General features: G+C 34.5%; 1 protein-coding gene across 2 annotated transcripts; it reads right to left on the bottom strand.

Annotated features, from left to right (window-relative positions):
• Positions 1-2032: 2032 nt before the first annotated feature.
• LOC147293767 (uncharacterized) lies at positions 2033-6215 on the bottom strand. 2 transcript variants are annotated; one of them, XM_086233453.1, is made up of 6 exons: positions 5944-6215; positions 4524-4559; positions 3484-4308; positions 2897-3082; positions 2576-2701; positions 2033-2413 (listed from the first exon to the last, which is right to left on the bottom strand). In XM_086233453.1, exons 1-6 carry the CDS (start codon positions 5989-5991, stop codon positions 2306-2308), a joined length of 1329 nt encoding a protein of 442 aa, XP_086089579.1. In that variant the 5' UTR covers positions 5992-6215; the 3' UTR covers positions 2033-2305. The 2 variants fall into 2 exon arrangements, with proteins under 2 accessions (XP_086089579.1, XP_086089580.1); XM_086233454.1 differs by lacking the exon at positions 4524-4559.
• Positions 6216-15993: the final 9778 nt, after the last annotated feature.

The raw sequence follows: 15993 nt of genomic DNA, 5'->3' as shown, positions 1-15993 counted from the left end.
TATTTAATTGACATTACTAAAAATTAAGGACGAATCACTGTCCAAAGCCGTGCCCTAAGGAATCAAAGGGCGGCGTGGTGCCCTAAAGTCTTTGGACATTGCCTTGCTACAGATCACTTGATAATATATACATATATATATATATATATAGTTCATAGTAATGCATGATATTTTAGTCTCTCATACCAATATTCCCTGCATTTTGAATAGGACACTACTTGGGTCACCCCTTGGGGGTACTCCAAGGTCACCCCTCCCCCCAAAATAATAATTTTGGTAATGTCAGCGCATGATCGGAATCGTTCACTTTTTAGATCACCTATTATAGATCACCTCTGCAAAAAATCAACTCAATCGGAAATCGTTTGATTATATAACTGTTGTTGATTAAATAGAAAAAATCAACAGTTTGGTCAAAAAATCACTCTTTAATTGAAAACCATCAATTTTTTCTACTTAATTGACAACAGTTATATAACCAAACGATTTCCGATTGATTTGATTTTTTGCAGAGATGATCTATAATAGGTGATCTAAAAAGAGAACGTTCCGATCATGCGCCGACATTACCGAAATTGTTATTTTGGAAGGAGGGGTGATTTTGGGGTACCCCAAGGGGTGACCCAAATATTTTCCTTTTGAATATTCAAATATTTAAACTCTGTAGTAGTGGGTGTGGTGGGTGGGACCAAGTGAATCTTGAATTGGGTATGCATGTGCAGAGCCAAAAATTTTGGGCAAATGCAGACTGGAATGGATGAACTTGGTTCTCATTGAAATTTCGGTTTGACATAAAAAATGCTTGTCTATTCAGAGCCGTCTAACCAACAACCTGTTGACAAAAAATGAAGGCATGTTTTGTCTTTTGCAATGTTCCAATCCTTACCTAACACTTTGATTTCTGAAGCTACCTTATTTTTCAAATATATATCAATAGACTACACAAGTCAAGACTCAAGATTATAACATTAATTTGGGCTTGATTATGACCTTCAAAATTACTGGTGCAGAACCTGGGACAAACTGAACAGGCCCCTCTTCATTTCTCATTGCATTTCAGTTCATTTGAGTGGCATATATATGACTGTGTGCACTCTGCATAAGTGAAACACTGGGGAAAGACATCACTATATGGCACTGTTTTTGTTTTTCTTCTTCTTATTATTATTCCCAGTTGGGAGGACAACAATCAAACTCTTATCATGAATGAGGATGCTATGACTATGGTACCCATTTTGAAAATAACATACAACAAAACATTAGTGGTAACTCTAAAAAATGGAAGATGCTAGCTATCTTGTAATTTGTTATCTCAGCCTATGTGACACATTGTATGCACACCACATTATTACATTAGAAAGACAATAATCGGTAAATTTCTAACAATCTAATACTAATTGACTCTCACATTTAATTGTAATCACATAATAGCATGTTGTCATTAAAATGTTCTAGCTGTTTCAATTAAACTTTATAACTTGCAAAAAAAATTTCAGGCTTAAAATAGAATTCTATGTTTCTTTCTCTTTAGTGCTTGGATGAAAAATTGAACTCGGTCTTTTAAAAAAAAAGTCAAAATTTGAGAAATCTGAATCTCTAAATTCGTTATTTGGTATCATTAATAAGGAAGTCTTAAATTTCAACTTTAATTTCACCTAAATATATGTCATTTTTAAAAAATCAGGACAATGAAATTTTAAGAAAAAAACTGTACTTAACACCACCCAGGGCCAGCCGTGACCCAAGGCCGGCGTGAGGGGAGGCCGAGTAGGGAGTCTCCTCGGCCCCCAACTACCAAGGCCCCCAAATTTTGTAGACCCGTTATATAATATGTTAGGCCCAAATAATAAATAAAAAAAAATTAGAAGCTCCAATTCAAAGAGGCCCATCATTTTATTAAACCAACAATCCAACTACACAAATACTCAATTATTTTAAAGTAAATTACTCAAGAATGAATGACATAAAATTGTTCCACTACTACTAGTATTGCAGTAAGTAATATACCATAAAATTGTACAGCTTACGGATCTTGAAGTTGGTACAAGAAATAGTATACAAAAACTTACATTGTTATGCACTTTCTATACAGTCCTGAGTCCTGACTCAATTATTTATACGGATAATAAAATGACCCAATTATTCATTGATTTATTAAACCAGGATACAGGGTCCTGGTGGAAACAGGGTCCTGCAAAATTGGTAGATTAGTCTAGTGCCAAATTGCCAACATACTAGTCAAATCCCAGATTGTATGGGATGGATATAGCTGCATTTGAATTATGTCTAATGCCAATATTACTAGTCAAATCCAGGATTGGATTGGGTAGCTGCATTTGAAAGAGTTCACCCCACTGATATGAGCAAAGATGTCTGAGGAATCAACCATATCCTCTTCCTCTTTCACAACTACCTGTAAGGAATATATACTAATGTGAGGTGATAGAATAAAAAGGAGTATAAACTTTGTAAGGTGACAAGACAATGAGAATAATCATGAAAATTCAACAGCTTGAGAATCGTTTCTTGGTAGATATAAACGATAAGGTGCGTGTAACAGTGTAAGAAGTATTACTTCATCATCTTCATCTTCTTCATGATTGCTACAAGCAGGTCTATGAGTCTCTCCAAAGTCATCATTCTTTGCAAATCTTCCTCTAACTCGGGGCCTGCTGTCCGCAAGAGTTTTGCGGCAGGCATACTGCATATTTGGTTGCATCATTAGTAAGAGTTTAAGTCCTAATCTATAGCATGAAACACACATAGTTGCATACATACATAGATCCACATATGAATAGAGGCATACGCTTTGCACACATGTATTTTTATATAACTATAATTAAGTAAGAAGATATAGCATGGTGATGACTAAAAGAACCCATATCAGAGAGAGAACCTTGATTTTCTTGGTGAAATTCCTCTCATTCCTTTTCTTCATGTACCTATGGATCTTCTCTTTCCTCTCTTCAACAGAGAGCTTTCCTACTTTAAAATTCGGGTCTTCTGCGATTGGAATCTCTGTTGGTAAAGAAGTACTATTCCCAGCTCCATTCACAAGTTGTTGACTCTCAGCGCTAAGCGCCTTTTAAAAAAGGAAAATGGTGAAAATTACAACAAGAAGAAAGAAAAAAAGGTTGCAAAAAATAACATTAGTCCCTTCTAGTGCAGATGAAAAAAGTACTTCTATGAGGGCGATGATAAAAGGTTGTTACTTCAGTTCTTCAATTTTCAAGAACTGTTCACCATACTGGTTAAAAACTTCGGAAATCAACTTGATATAACTAGTTTAACAGGATTGCATTTTTCTTTCTTTGATAAGACTGCCTTTTCATATAGAAGGGTGGAGGAACTCCATTTACCTTGTCTCTTCTATCTATATGGTGTATCAAACTTCATAGAAATTAACTAAAACTGTTTGGTGTGCTTCTGGTGAGAGAACATAATTATTCCATAAATCCCTCGAAGCACCTAAGAAAGCAGTACCTGAAGGTCTTCAAGGTGAAAAACTCTCGGTAATGATTCTGGACAGAAAATTCCACCATTGTCTCCCTGGTAGTCCATATCTTGTGGTTGCAGTTCAGAAGCCATAAGAATGCTACTGGTGAAAATTCCAGAACTATCAGAAGATAATGCAGCAGTATTTATGGTCCCAGCAGGCATGTACGTTCCCATAGGAGGACCAAGAAAAGAACAGGAAGGAGAAGAAGGGTTCAAAGGCACATAAGAAGGCACTGAAGACAAGCAATCCTCTTCAAAAACTGATGATAATGGAGCTGCCATAAGAGGTGCTACAGGATCAGCAGGGTACTGTGAAAATCCCTCAACAATAGAATCTACTAATGGGATTTGAGCTGGCACTGAAGAGAAATCAAATTGTTCTTGTTGGGGCATGAGAAATGGAGGTACAGAAAAGGGAGGAGATGGAGAAAAATCAATGGAAGCTGAGATGTCATTGTCAATTTCTTCTTGGGAATCAAAGAGTATGGAAAGATTGCCACTATTGTTGTTGGCGGTGTTAGTGGTAGGGGTAGTGGTGGTGGTGGCGGCAGTGGTGGTGGTGCTGGTGGTGGTGCTAGTTGTTGTGGGGGTAGGGGCAATGGTTGTGTCAGTGTTGCCATTGTTATCCTGGTAGGTACTGAACTTAATATCTAAATCTTGGGGTAGTGAAAGATTTATTGCATAGGAGGAGTTTTCTTCATAGCAGCAATTTGAAGAAGATGTGACCTCAGAATTCTGTAGGGTCTCTTGGAATAGTTCAGGATCACAAAATTCAAAAATTTGAGCACTAATCTGGCTTGAAATTTCATCCTGCAAAACATTAGAGAGCAATGTTAATTACACTAATAATATATGACAAGAATATATGCCAACTTTATCATCTCAATAATAAGATTGTAATAATTAACCTTTTTTTTAAGCCAACTAGAAGCATCATTCTTCATATTTTTGAATCCAAAATTTTTTAATTATTGTTAGACAAGATGTTGACATAGGCATGCTACATGTTGTTACATAGATACAACCTGTGTCACAGCAGAACTTTCCCTCCATCCCTCTGCCTTTCTCATTTGTATATGCACAAAATGAACATAACAAGTAAAAAGTAAAAAGATAAAAATAAGAATGGCGCAGTTTTCCAAATTTTGTATGTGGTTGCCATGGACCAATCTTCCATGCATATATATATGACTCAAAAACACATAAGTTCTCAAAAAGAGGATGGTCTGATTGGGGATTTTTGTGCAAAGTAGAAAAAGATGTGCATTTGTGCTCCATGTGACATGTAGGAAGAATGTTACCCAATTGCAGCTAGAAACCGATGGCGTATACAAAGAAGGAAGCTCATGGTATGCTAATTTTGTTCAATTTATAGAAACAGCTCAGTTGGACCCAACAGTCAGAATTTAAAGGCACTTGAAAGAACCAATTATGTTATCCATGTGAAATGCTTGTCACTAGTCTGCTTTACCCCTCTAAATGAAAAAAGAATCAAGATTAGAAAAGCTTTAACGAGAAGCAATGAAAGCTAAATATATTCCTATTCTAATCAAAAGAAAAGTCGAAGTAACTAGCTAGTAGAGAAATTCAGTATTAGAATACTTAGGTGATGGTACCCTAGACAATGACAATTTTGGTGCGTATTCTTGGAAACAAGATTGAAATATCTGTAAGGAGTGTGAATATGAAATAGGCCTATTTAAATTGACTCAATGAATGGTGGCACAAAATTTATGGGAGCTGCTTGTGCATTCTATTTAGAGTAAAAAGCCTTCACCCCACAAATTCTTTGGGACTTCAAACCAAGTCTAATACAATAACTCATGCCTGATGGCCTGATGACCAAGTTTTAATCTTAATCAGTGGCTCTAAACCTCCGAACATTCTGATCGACCGGTGCATGAGCAATACATATAGTTAAGGATGATGATGAATTGTTTTGGAGATGTGTCATAATCAACAAAGACATTGAATAATAAATGCACACGCAGCCGGAAATGTAGATATAGATGCGAAAATGATTGTACAAAGGATGGCTACAGAACATAAACGCAGAAAGAGGGAAGAAAGGGAAAGGGGATATGGAAATTCCTTAGCCGCTTGACTCAACTAATTTGACCAATAAATTTGACCCAATAAAGCATGAACATTGAACGTGAATCAATTCTAGTTATAGTGTTATACCAACCACAGCATAAATCATCAAGAACATATGCAATAATTGTGCATGATTTTGAAAGTTCCATTCAATAAATTGATCAGCACACAAACATATTTCATCCAAAAGATTAATTGCCAAGAACCCATTTGCACAAACACACTAATTTGAAGATTAAACTAGTAAAGACAAGAAATTGCAATTAAACATGAACCATTGAATGAATGAATGCACACATGCATGAACAAACTAATTAATGAAGAAAACAGAGAGCTTCAATGGATAACCTGGTCCTGCTGCTGCTGCTGCTGTTGTTGAATCACGTGCTGCAACATGGTTCAAAATGAATTCAATTCCCTCAGAGGCAAAACCCCAGATGGACAGAGCTTTGATTTTTTGTTGATGATGATGATCACACTTGCTTACAAGAAATATCAAAGAGATAGATTAATAATGTATGAATGTTGTGATCACAGACATGCATGCTCCACACCCTTCTCTAATTGTGAGCTATAAAAGCTTCTATAAAGCTATTGATTAGGATCAAATTATACGTGTGTTTGTGAGAGTGGAGCCAATGCATGCATTAACATAAAACAACATCAAAACCAATTAACCCAAACGGTTCAAACAAATTCACAAACAGGACAACGACACCAAGAGAAAAGAAGAGAGAGAGAGAGAGAGAGAGAGGGGGGGGGGGGGGTTGTGTTCAGCTAAGAAAATGGAGGGTATGGGGTGGCGAAGCTTAGCTTTTGTTTTGGCGAAGCTTAGCTTAGTTATATATAGTTGGGAAGGAGGTATATATGTTAATGGGGTTGGTGGCTGTCCGTACTTAGACGTACGTCAAGCCTGGCAGTGGTCAACCCGAAGGTCACGGAAGACCGCACTCTGGGTGAGCCTGGGGACACGTGGCACATTGGGTCGAGCGTGGCGAGTTGGCTGCCTCTCTACTCTTGTGTTATTCCTTCTTGTAATAACTAACTAATGACTCCATCGTACGGAATTTGGTTGACCAGGCATTTGTTTTTATTTGTTTATTTTTTTTTTCCGATTCATTCTTTGCCTACTCTTTCCGAGTAGAATGGACTTTGGCGCTCTTTTCTAGCTTTTTACTTTTTCTTCCTTTTGGGGTTCTTTTTGTTGTTGAGTGAAGTTCCTATAATAATTTCAGACCAAAAAAAAATGAAGTTCCTATAATAACCCTGCATGTACATCTATTTGGAAAATGAAAACAAGAGAAAAATAGCTTCTTACTAGCCTAAAAGTCTTATTCGGTAGTCAAAAGTGTTTTTTATGATATTTAATAGGAATAGTTAAAAATACTTTTTTAGTTATAAAACCATTTTTTTATGCTTATTTTGAGAAGCAGATAATAGTTGCTTTCTCAAAAAGCACTTCCAAAGCATATTAGGAAGCCTTCTGATTTCAAATAAAAAGTAAAAGAGTCTATTTGTACCCACTTTTTTTACTATAGTATACCCATACCCATTTTTTTTAAATTGTAAATAAAGTGACATCTTTACCCTCATCTTTAACATGTTATGTTTTTTCTTTTTCGTTTTCTTTTGAAAAACCAATTTGTAGCTCCTTCACCTTTGGCCAGTTGGTGACTCATCCCCAAGTGTGCCTTCTTCCACACTGGAACACTAGGGTGGCTAGCTAGTGAGGTCGCTATCTTTCTCTTTCTCTCTCTATCTCTCTTCTCTCTCCCACTAAAATTAGGGGCAAAGGAGGCCTGCAAGGTCGTCGGGCTCCATTACTGCCAGTTTGAGTGAAAAAGAGAGAATAGAGATAAGAATATGGATAGATAGAGAGAAAGGGGGAGAGAGAAAAAGCTGAGGCGGGGGACAGAGGGTGGACAAGGCGCACCAACTTGGGGAGGAGCCACCAGCCAGCCAAAGGTGGATGAGCTGCAGGTTTTCTTTTTCCTTTTTTTTTGGCCAGGAAGAGCTGCAGGTTTTCATCTTAAAAAAAAAAAAATCAAATGTTAAAGATGAGGGTAAAAGAGTCACTTTATTGACAAAATCTTTTGAAGTGGGTGTACTAAGTAAAAATGTTGCTAATAATAGACCCCTCCCTAAAATTTTTTTTACGTGCTTCTCTAATAAAAACTCTATCAATAAAAACAGTTTCTACATGCAGTATGTACTTCCAAACAACATGCTAATATTCTCTAAATAATGTACTTTTAACAATTTTTTATTTCGGTCCAATGTAGTTTATAAATAGTATTTGTATATAGATATTTTTTATTTTAAGCATATATGATTTCTAGGGTTCATTTGGTAATTAAAACAGAGAAAAAGCAAATAATATCGATCTAGCTAGTGGACATCAAATAATTTCAACTTGCAATAAAATAACCCAAGTTGAGATGAGTCAATCATTTCATGGGTGTCCTTATAGTACGTACAACATACCTCTAGCTCACTTTTGTTAAAGCCTAAGCCTAAAGCCTAAAGGGAATGATTTTTTTGGTTATTAGAGGGAATGATTGTGTCAAACAGAAGAAAAATGATGTTATTAGAGTTACATGCATAGTAGAATATGGAATAAATGGTATAATATCGGAATTAAGACTAATGACTTGGGAATTATATACGCAGTGGATAACGAAGAAGTTATTCCGGTCCACTCAGACAATGTCCAAAATAATTTCAAAAGAATTCATTCAATTGATCATGGGTCATGGCGTCATGCTATCTCATCTCACCTGATAGATGCCAAAAGAAAGAAAAACTCTACATATATATGGTCTCTCCCTTCGAAAAACACCATGCTTTGATCTACAACTACAAGGTTAGGTTGTTGACTCATTCTCAATTAATGTCTCTCAATATCAGGGATTTACATATACGGATATACCATATAGCTATTCTGTTAAATACTTAAAATGATAATTTTTTAAAACTTCAAAAGCTTTTTCGTAAGAAAAACCCTAGCCCCACCCCAAAAGAAAAAACTCTCTCCTCTCCTCAACCTCTCCATGGAGGAGGGGCGGCCCTTGTGTTCTCACAGACTGCTCCTCCCATCGCCCCTCTCTCCTTTGTTTTTCTTTTCCTTTTCCTTTTTCTATATTTTTATTTTTGTCCTTTGGGATACTCTCATCCCAATAAGTGAGAGCGTTTCTATCTCTCCTTGTGAGAGTTTCTCCACCTCTCTTCGTGAGAGTTTTTCAGATTTTGTTTGTTTTGGTTTGTTTTGTGTTTTGATACTTTCAGGTTTTATCTAGCGCTCATCACAAGGTGTTAGTAAGTTACTATTTTCGCCCGTACCGGTCATATTTTCACCGATCACAATTGCCACATCCGCCACTTTGCGCTATTGTCAGCCTCGACTTAGAGATGTTGATAGGATCGTGAATCCAAACGCGACTAGTTCGCTAATTCCTACGGTGCCTCTCTAGCTCCATTTGATGGCTATGGTATCTGCTCCATGCCGATGTTATGAGATCTTCGAATTTCTATGGGTTTTTTTGCTCCACTTTTGTGGGTTTTTGTTTTCTTGTAAGCCTTTGGGCTCATATTTTGTATTCTCTCTGCCTTTTTGACTGTTTTAATACAATAATATGTTTTATTCTAAAAAAAAAAATGATAATTATTTAATTAAATAGTTAAACGGTGTACTTTGTTTAATTTTTATAGGAATAATTTTTGAAATCGTAGAAAATAGACAACTCTAATAATTAAACTACAATATAAAATAAATCCCATAAATAATATTAGCTATAATGAGGTATACCTCATTCAAAGCTTCCTTGATAAAAGACTATATAAATACGCAATATTAAGTTTGGGCATGACTTGCTAAAAATAGGCTATTGTTCAACCCGCAATCTATAAAAGCACTCTTATTTCCTATTCTCTTATATGTCGAGGAAGATTTTATAAAGAAAATTCTTAAATAAACTCATTTTATAGCTAGACACATTATGGATTTCTCTGTATTATAGTTTAGTTAATAATCCAAACCGTTTTATTTTTAGATCTTTATTTAAGAAATCATTCTTTAAAAATATATAGATAGATAAAAAATCATCTAATAATGAAATATTATGTCGTGGAATCATAAATTTGGGTTTATGAATAATTTATGAAAGGTATCATGATCTTCGCGTGACAATCCCTTCTTCTATTTCGTTTTATGTTTATATATTTGCTTTGTTCTTTTTTATTTAACGTTATTTTGCACGTGTGCCAAAAGTTTAAGATGTAGAGTTGTAAACCATAATTATATTGCGAATGACAAATAAAAGTCATAGATGACACGTCCTAAAGCATACCCCCTTGACGATGCATGCATTTTCATAACTCTTTTTTAATGCTTGAGTTTGGATTATGTGAATGTCATCACTAAAACCTACATGAATACAACATATATATATATCATATATGTATATACATGAATACAATATATATATATATATATATTGACTAAGAGCATGAACAGTTGAGCACTATTAATGAGCAGCTACTAGCACAAAGCTCGAATGAAAAGGTAGCTCCACCTCCACCTTTTGATTCCGAAGTCAGTGCAAAGGACAAACGAACCCGAGGCAAGGAGCACCTAAAATTATAGTTTCTATGTATGCTAAGGTTTGCTTTGCATCAACTATTTTCTATTTTCATATATATAGCACAAAGGAATCTATATAAGTATCCATGTGGAAGTGAACTTCACTTATTATTTATTTAGTTCAATTTAGTGCATGCACTGATATTAAATAAAAGGTAAATTACATTTTGCATTCTTCAAAGTGTAGGTCGTTTTTCATTTTAGTATACGATATTCAAAACGTTTCAATATAAAACTTAAAATTTATGAAAATTACAATGTGCTCATTCCGTTTAACTTTTTTGTTAATTTTGATTGCATATAGCATGTATGAGATTTATTTATACTGATGTGGACAGTAAATTTAAACCACATGAAAAAAAAGCCAAATTAAAAAATTTAGCTAAAATTTTATAGGTTAAAAAAATAAAAATCAATAAAAAAATTTAAAAATTGAATAAACAAAAAACTGGGAATGAAAGAAATGAGGTAGGGTTGAACAAGATAAACTTTTATATTTAGTTTTAATGTTATCTTTTAATTTTTTTAATATAAATAATTTAGCTACCTTTTTTCTAATTTCTTTTTTGTTTATTTAATTGGTTTATTTTATTTGTCCATGTGGTGTAAATTTACTGCCCATATCAATATAATTGAATCTCACACAAGCTATATGCCGTTAAAATTAATAGAAAAGTTAACAGAAATGACATATTGCAATTTTTATAAACATTAGGTTTCACATTGAAACATTTTGAACATTAGGTATCAAAGTGAAAAACGACCTATACTTGAGGGGTGCAAAGTGTAATTGATCCTTAAATAAATAAAGAGGGCTGCTATTTGCACACTTTTTTTTTCTTTTTGCACACCCCTTCTAAAAAAAAACCCCATGGGAAAATACCTTATACCTCATTTATTTTTCTTTTTGCACACCCCTCCTAAAAAAAAAAAAACCAACACTCACACACCCCATCCCGACCATGCCGAGCAGCCCACCACCGTCGAAGCCCACCACCGTTGGCGACCACCCCACCCCCTCCATGCCCCTCTCTCCTCTCTCCTCTCCCTTTCTCTCTCTTTCTCTCCTTCCCCCTCTCCTTTCTCCCTTTCTCTGTTTCTGTCCAGCCTTTGCAATTTTTTTTTAAGGTTATGGTTGTCTACAGGGCGAGAGGAGAGAGAGAGAGAGAGGAGGGGCTGGGTTGGGTTTCGGGGAGAGAGAAAGATGAGGGGGAAGAGGGGCTGGGAGGTGGCGGAGAGGAGAGGAGAGGAGGGCTCGGGGGGGAGGTGGTTGGGGGGGGGGAAGAAGAAGAAGAGAAATGGTGCAGGTGGGGGTGGGGGGAAGAAGAAGAAGAACAAAAAAAAAAAAAAAGATATGGGGATGGGGTATGTGGGTGAGGGAAGGAGAAAGAGAGGGAAAGAGGGCCAATGTGGTATTTTTTCTTGATTTTATTTTATTTTTTATTTTTATAATTTTTAGAAAAAGTGTGCAAATAGTAGCTCTCTAAATAAATTGTGTATTTTGTTGTGTGTATATTTGATATTAATTGTCGTGATGGTGAAATTTCAAGTTGATTTTAATTTTGAATTGGTAAGGGAAAAATTCACTTTAAATATGATCTTTGTTAACAACTCATGCGCAAAATTTATCCTTACAAAACCAGCTTATTACAATTGAAGTGTGCCTAAGTGCTTATGTACTTTTTTTCCGGTCAACGTGCTTATGTACTAATGACTACACATATTTCAAAGGTGTTCAGGCAATGGGAAACTATATATGTTAGTACGTACGATCTCTCTTAGCGATAGGACTAGAGCCACTCAGCACCCCCCTTCCTGCATAGCTACATCTAATATCATTTTAAATACATGGCATGGGTAGATTTTATAAAAAATTATAGGATTAAATATCAAATAATAATAATTTTTTAAAATAGCATAAAGACCATATAACATTTCAATTGAATTACTAAATTTAAATGTAGTTTTTTAGATTAAGTTATAAACATATTGGCTCTTTTATTTTAGGTCTTTTCATTTGACATTTTTGTCCTTGAGACTTTTATATTATTTTGAAAGTTGGCTAATGTAGTCTAATTGTACTTGTGAGCATAAAATTACAACGTTGTCCTTAATTTAGTTCAGGGTATAGAAATATGATGTAGGGTATAAAAATGAAGTGCATGGTATATAAATGAGATTTAGGGTTCGAGAGCTAAACCTTAAACCGTTTTGCAGCGTAGCAGTCAAACAAAAATCTAATATTTTTTTTATTGATTTATTTATAATTGACCATATTTTTTTTTAATATAGTGATATGTGATGTAATATTTGTGAATTATAGTACCCTTTACTATATTATTATGTTTAACTTTTAACTAGTACTTAATCTAAAATCCTATTAAATTTTAGTATTTAAACTAAAAAACCATTGAAATTTGGTACCTAAATTCAACGGACCTTAAATTTTATCTTTGAAAACCGGCTTACAAGAAAATGATATATCCAAATACTTGTATACTTCATATTTCAAAAATACGTAGAAGATAGGAATATGATGTTTAAAATTACCAATGTGGTATCCCTCTCAACTCTACTAGAATGATGCAAATACGGCCCCAAACATGCCTCATGCACATGAGCGGATAAATCTTCTATGGGGCGTGCCCCAGTGAGGCATGTCTCACATGAGGTGGGACCCACAGCCCCACTGAAGACTTACTCTGTTTAACAAAAGTGGGGATCAATCCCATCATGAATAACCTCTACTTACAATGTGGGACGACTATGCTTATGCTATTCTGGTCAAGTACTTCTCTAACTCACAACCAACCTTTTGCATCCTTTTAGAGCTTCCCATTTTCTTGCTTTGGCAAAAATTCTGCAGCATGAAGTGATTTGCGTGTTGATATGTTTTGTATAGATTTTGCAGAAGGAAGTGAAATATACGCTTTTTCAGAATCTAGCTAAGATTGTGTCGACTAAGTTACCTACGCCCTCTCTCACCGGAAAGCTTGATTGATCATGAAACAAATTCCATGTTAAAGGGACTAAGAAGGAGTACTTTTCACATGGCCGGTTTTGCCATTGATTATATATATATGCTAAGATTCTTGAGAGACCAAGGCCATTAGCTATATATAGCTGCTAGCTAGACTCTAGACAAGATGACTTGGGATGAATTAATAATTAACTCATGATCCATCATCCATCACTTATATATACCTCACACATATATTTATGTTTTGACAAAACGATTGTCAGTTGTTGATGTATGTGAGTTTACAATAAATGCGGTTAAATTGTGAATTTCACAACACATCAACAAATTACAATTCGTTTACTCACACACAAATATAGACGAACTACTTTTAAATGCCTCTTACTTTGTAGAATCGATCAAGTAATAAAAAGTTTAGTCATTCAACTTTATATATATAATATATATTGACTTATATATGTAATTAAGATTTAGTGGTTAATAATCTAATATGATATCAGAATTCTGGTTCTCAGAGTTGATTGGTTGGAAACCTTTAATTTACATCCCCTTGCTTATCATTTATAACTAGCATGTATGTTAACCTGCAAGATAGGGCATGTATGTTAGCTTACATCTCACAGTTGATATATTGATTGTACTTTTCTCTTCATTCATATCCGACATACCAACACAGATGATCGAAGTGGTTAGTTTCATTGGAGAGCTATTAATTAGTCAAAAGGTTCTGTTGTAACATCAATCTAATCTGATATAAGTTTATAACATATAATGCATGAGTTTTATCCTTGATATTAAGCATGATGGATACATATTTCTTCACTAATTAATCACTTCATGGTTCCAAATTCTTATATTCATATATATTATTCAGACATATTTTGGAGGAATTTTAACAGAACTAGAAAAAGGGCATCTATTTTCACACTTTTCCAATGACTGTGTGTTTTTCTATTATCAGATAAATGGTACTTGATTCAAGTTTGAAATATCAGAGTGCCATGTAATTTGTGCTAGCTTATGAATATTGCAATACTATCCTAGGTAATTTCTTAATTTATTTGTGGGAATTTGTCTTGCTTGTACCATTTGTAGTCATATAATATAATTAATTTTGATTTGATGCAGAGATGTCTGGTACTTTGTAACACTTTTTGATGCACAAGATGTATAATTTTTGGCACATTTTACATATTCTTGTTCATGTGTCCCTATAATCTTTTTCCAAACTTAAGTAGAAAGGGCTATATATGCCTAATTGCCTACTGATATAAAAGTACGTAGCAAAGCTGATTTTGGAGCGAATATAATTTAAATCACCAGAGCTATAAGGTTCCTCTCCTTTGTTTTATTTTTCTTTTTGGCTAATTACAAAAAAAAAAAAAAAAACATTTTGTTCGATCCTTTTGTTACAGAACCTCAAATTTAAGTCAAATCAATCGAATCAATAATTAATGCTAAACATCATAAGTGAATTTGCAAGTTTAGAGCAATCTCACTCACCAATGCTTGAATAACGTACAACAAATTTTGAGTATCTACTATCTTATGACTAAAAGTAAATAGGGTCCATATAGAAAAGATAAATAAGATTTACTTATTGTTCATATATCTCTCTGGACTCTTGTAGTTTTGATATTTCAAATCCTACCAAGTCATTAATTTTAAACATAAAATTCAATCTTTTTTCTTGATTTCAATTCCAGCCTTATGAGAATCAATTGTTAGCAAGCTGTGATATATCAGAAAATGATATATATATATATATATATATATACAATGTCACTTCATTGTCTGATAGTTCTAATAGCTTAAGCTTTTAGGGTGGATTGGGTAACAATGAGTGCATGGTAGTATGGCACAGAGCTTTGGGATACTGGGTTTTGCTAGTTTTCAAGAACAAAGCCTCGTGAAGATGTTCATGAAATAATGGTTTGTTTTTGTTTTTGGTGATAAGAGAGCTTTAATTGGTTTATTGGGTTGACGTACTGACAATGGAAAACTAGAAATTGGATAGTTTGGATGGGACGACAGGAAGTGTATTCAACCTTTGCCCACATGTATTGTTCCACAGAGAACACATATTCTCCCAGCCATAAACATAAGAAAATAAAAAATCTCCCTCTTCAACTTAATTAGCCCGGTGCTACAGATGGAAGCTATAATGCATGTTTGCATATGTAGGCCAGCATTTGTAGCCTTTCTGGTACTTGCAATGGAAGCAAGAGCTAGCCTCCAAAATATTGGCCATGGAAACCAACTTTTATTTAGTATTTTAAAGTAAAAAAGATAAGGAAAAAAGTTAATTAAACAGTAATTTATTATAAGTAAATTCTAGAGGGGTATAGAAAGAAATAAAATTTGGGTTGGGAAATTGACTATGAGTACTACACATGACCAAAGTTTGGTAGAATTAATTCATCCAAGTCATATTGTATACCAAATTAGGATAAAATAAAAGAATATTTTTTAGCCGTAAGGACAAAATAAAAATTTGAGTATGAATAATAATAGTTCATCTACTTAATTAAGACAAGGGTCAAAATAGGCGTAATGATTGAAAAAATTCTTTAGTTTTAGTTTTAGTTTTAATTCTCTTTCTAATGTTTGGCAGTTCATAGGCCAACCCATTTAACTCTGGGCCAGGTTAGCACAGGCCCATCTGAAGTGGGCCCAATTTTTTTGGTATCATCATGGTTTTTACTGTTGTACCCCTACTAAATACAATAAAATCCAAGCCATCGACCTGATTGTGTTTCTTTCACAAACTCCCTCCTCT

Source organism: Dryas octopetala, chromosome 2, assembly GCF_963921425.1.
Source record: "Dryas octopetala chromosome 2, drDryOcto1.1, whole genome shotgun sequence".
Taxonomy (NCBI): Eukaryota; Viridiplantae; Streptophyta; class Magnoliopsida; order Rosales; family Rosaceae; genus Dryas; species Dryas octopetala.
This window is presented reverse-complemented; position numbering and strand designations above follow the sequence as displayed.

Excerpts from the sequence above, each read along its gene's own strand:
- LOC147293767 (XM_086233453.1), bottom strand. The coding sequence starts at position 5,991 with ATGTTGCAGCACGTGATTCAACAACAGCAGCAGCAGCAGCAGGACCAG. Across the intron at positions 4,560-5,943 it reads AGCAGCAGCAGCAGGACCAG|GCAGAGGGATGGAGGGAAAG; the intron begins GTTATCCATTGA and ends CAAATGAGAAAG. Across the intron at positions 4,309-4,523 it reads AAAGTTCTGCTGTGACACAG|GATGAAATTTCAAGCCAGAT; the intron begins GTTGTATCTATG and ends AATGTTTTGCAG.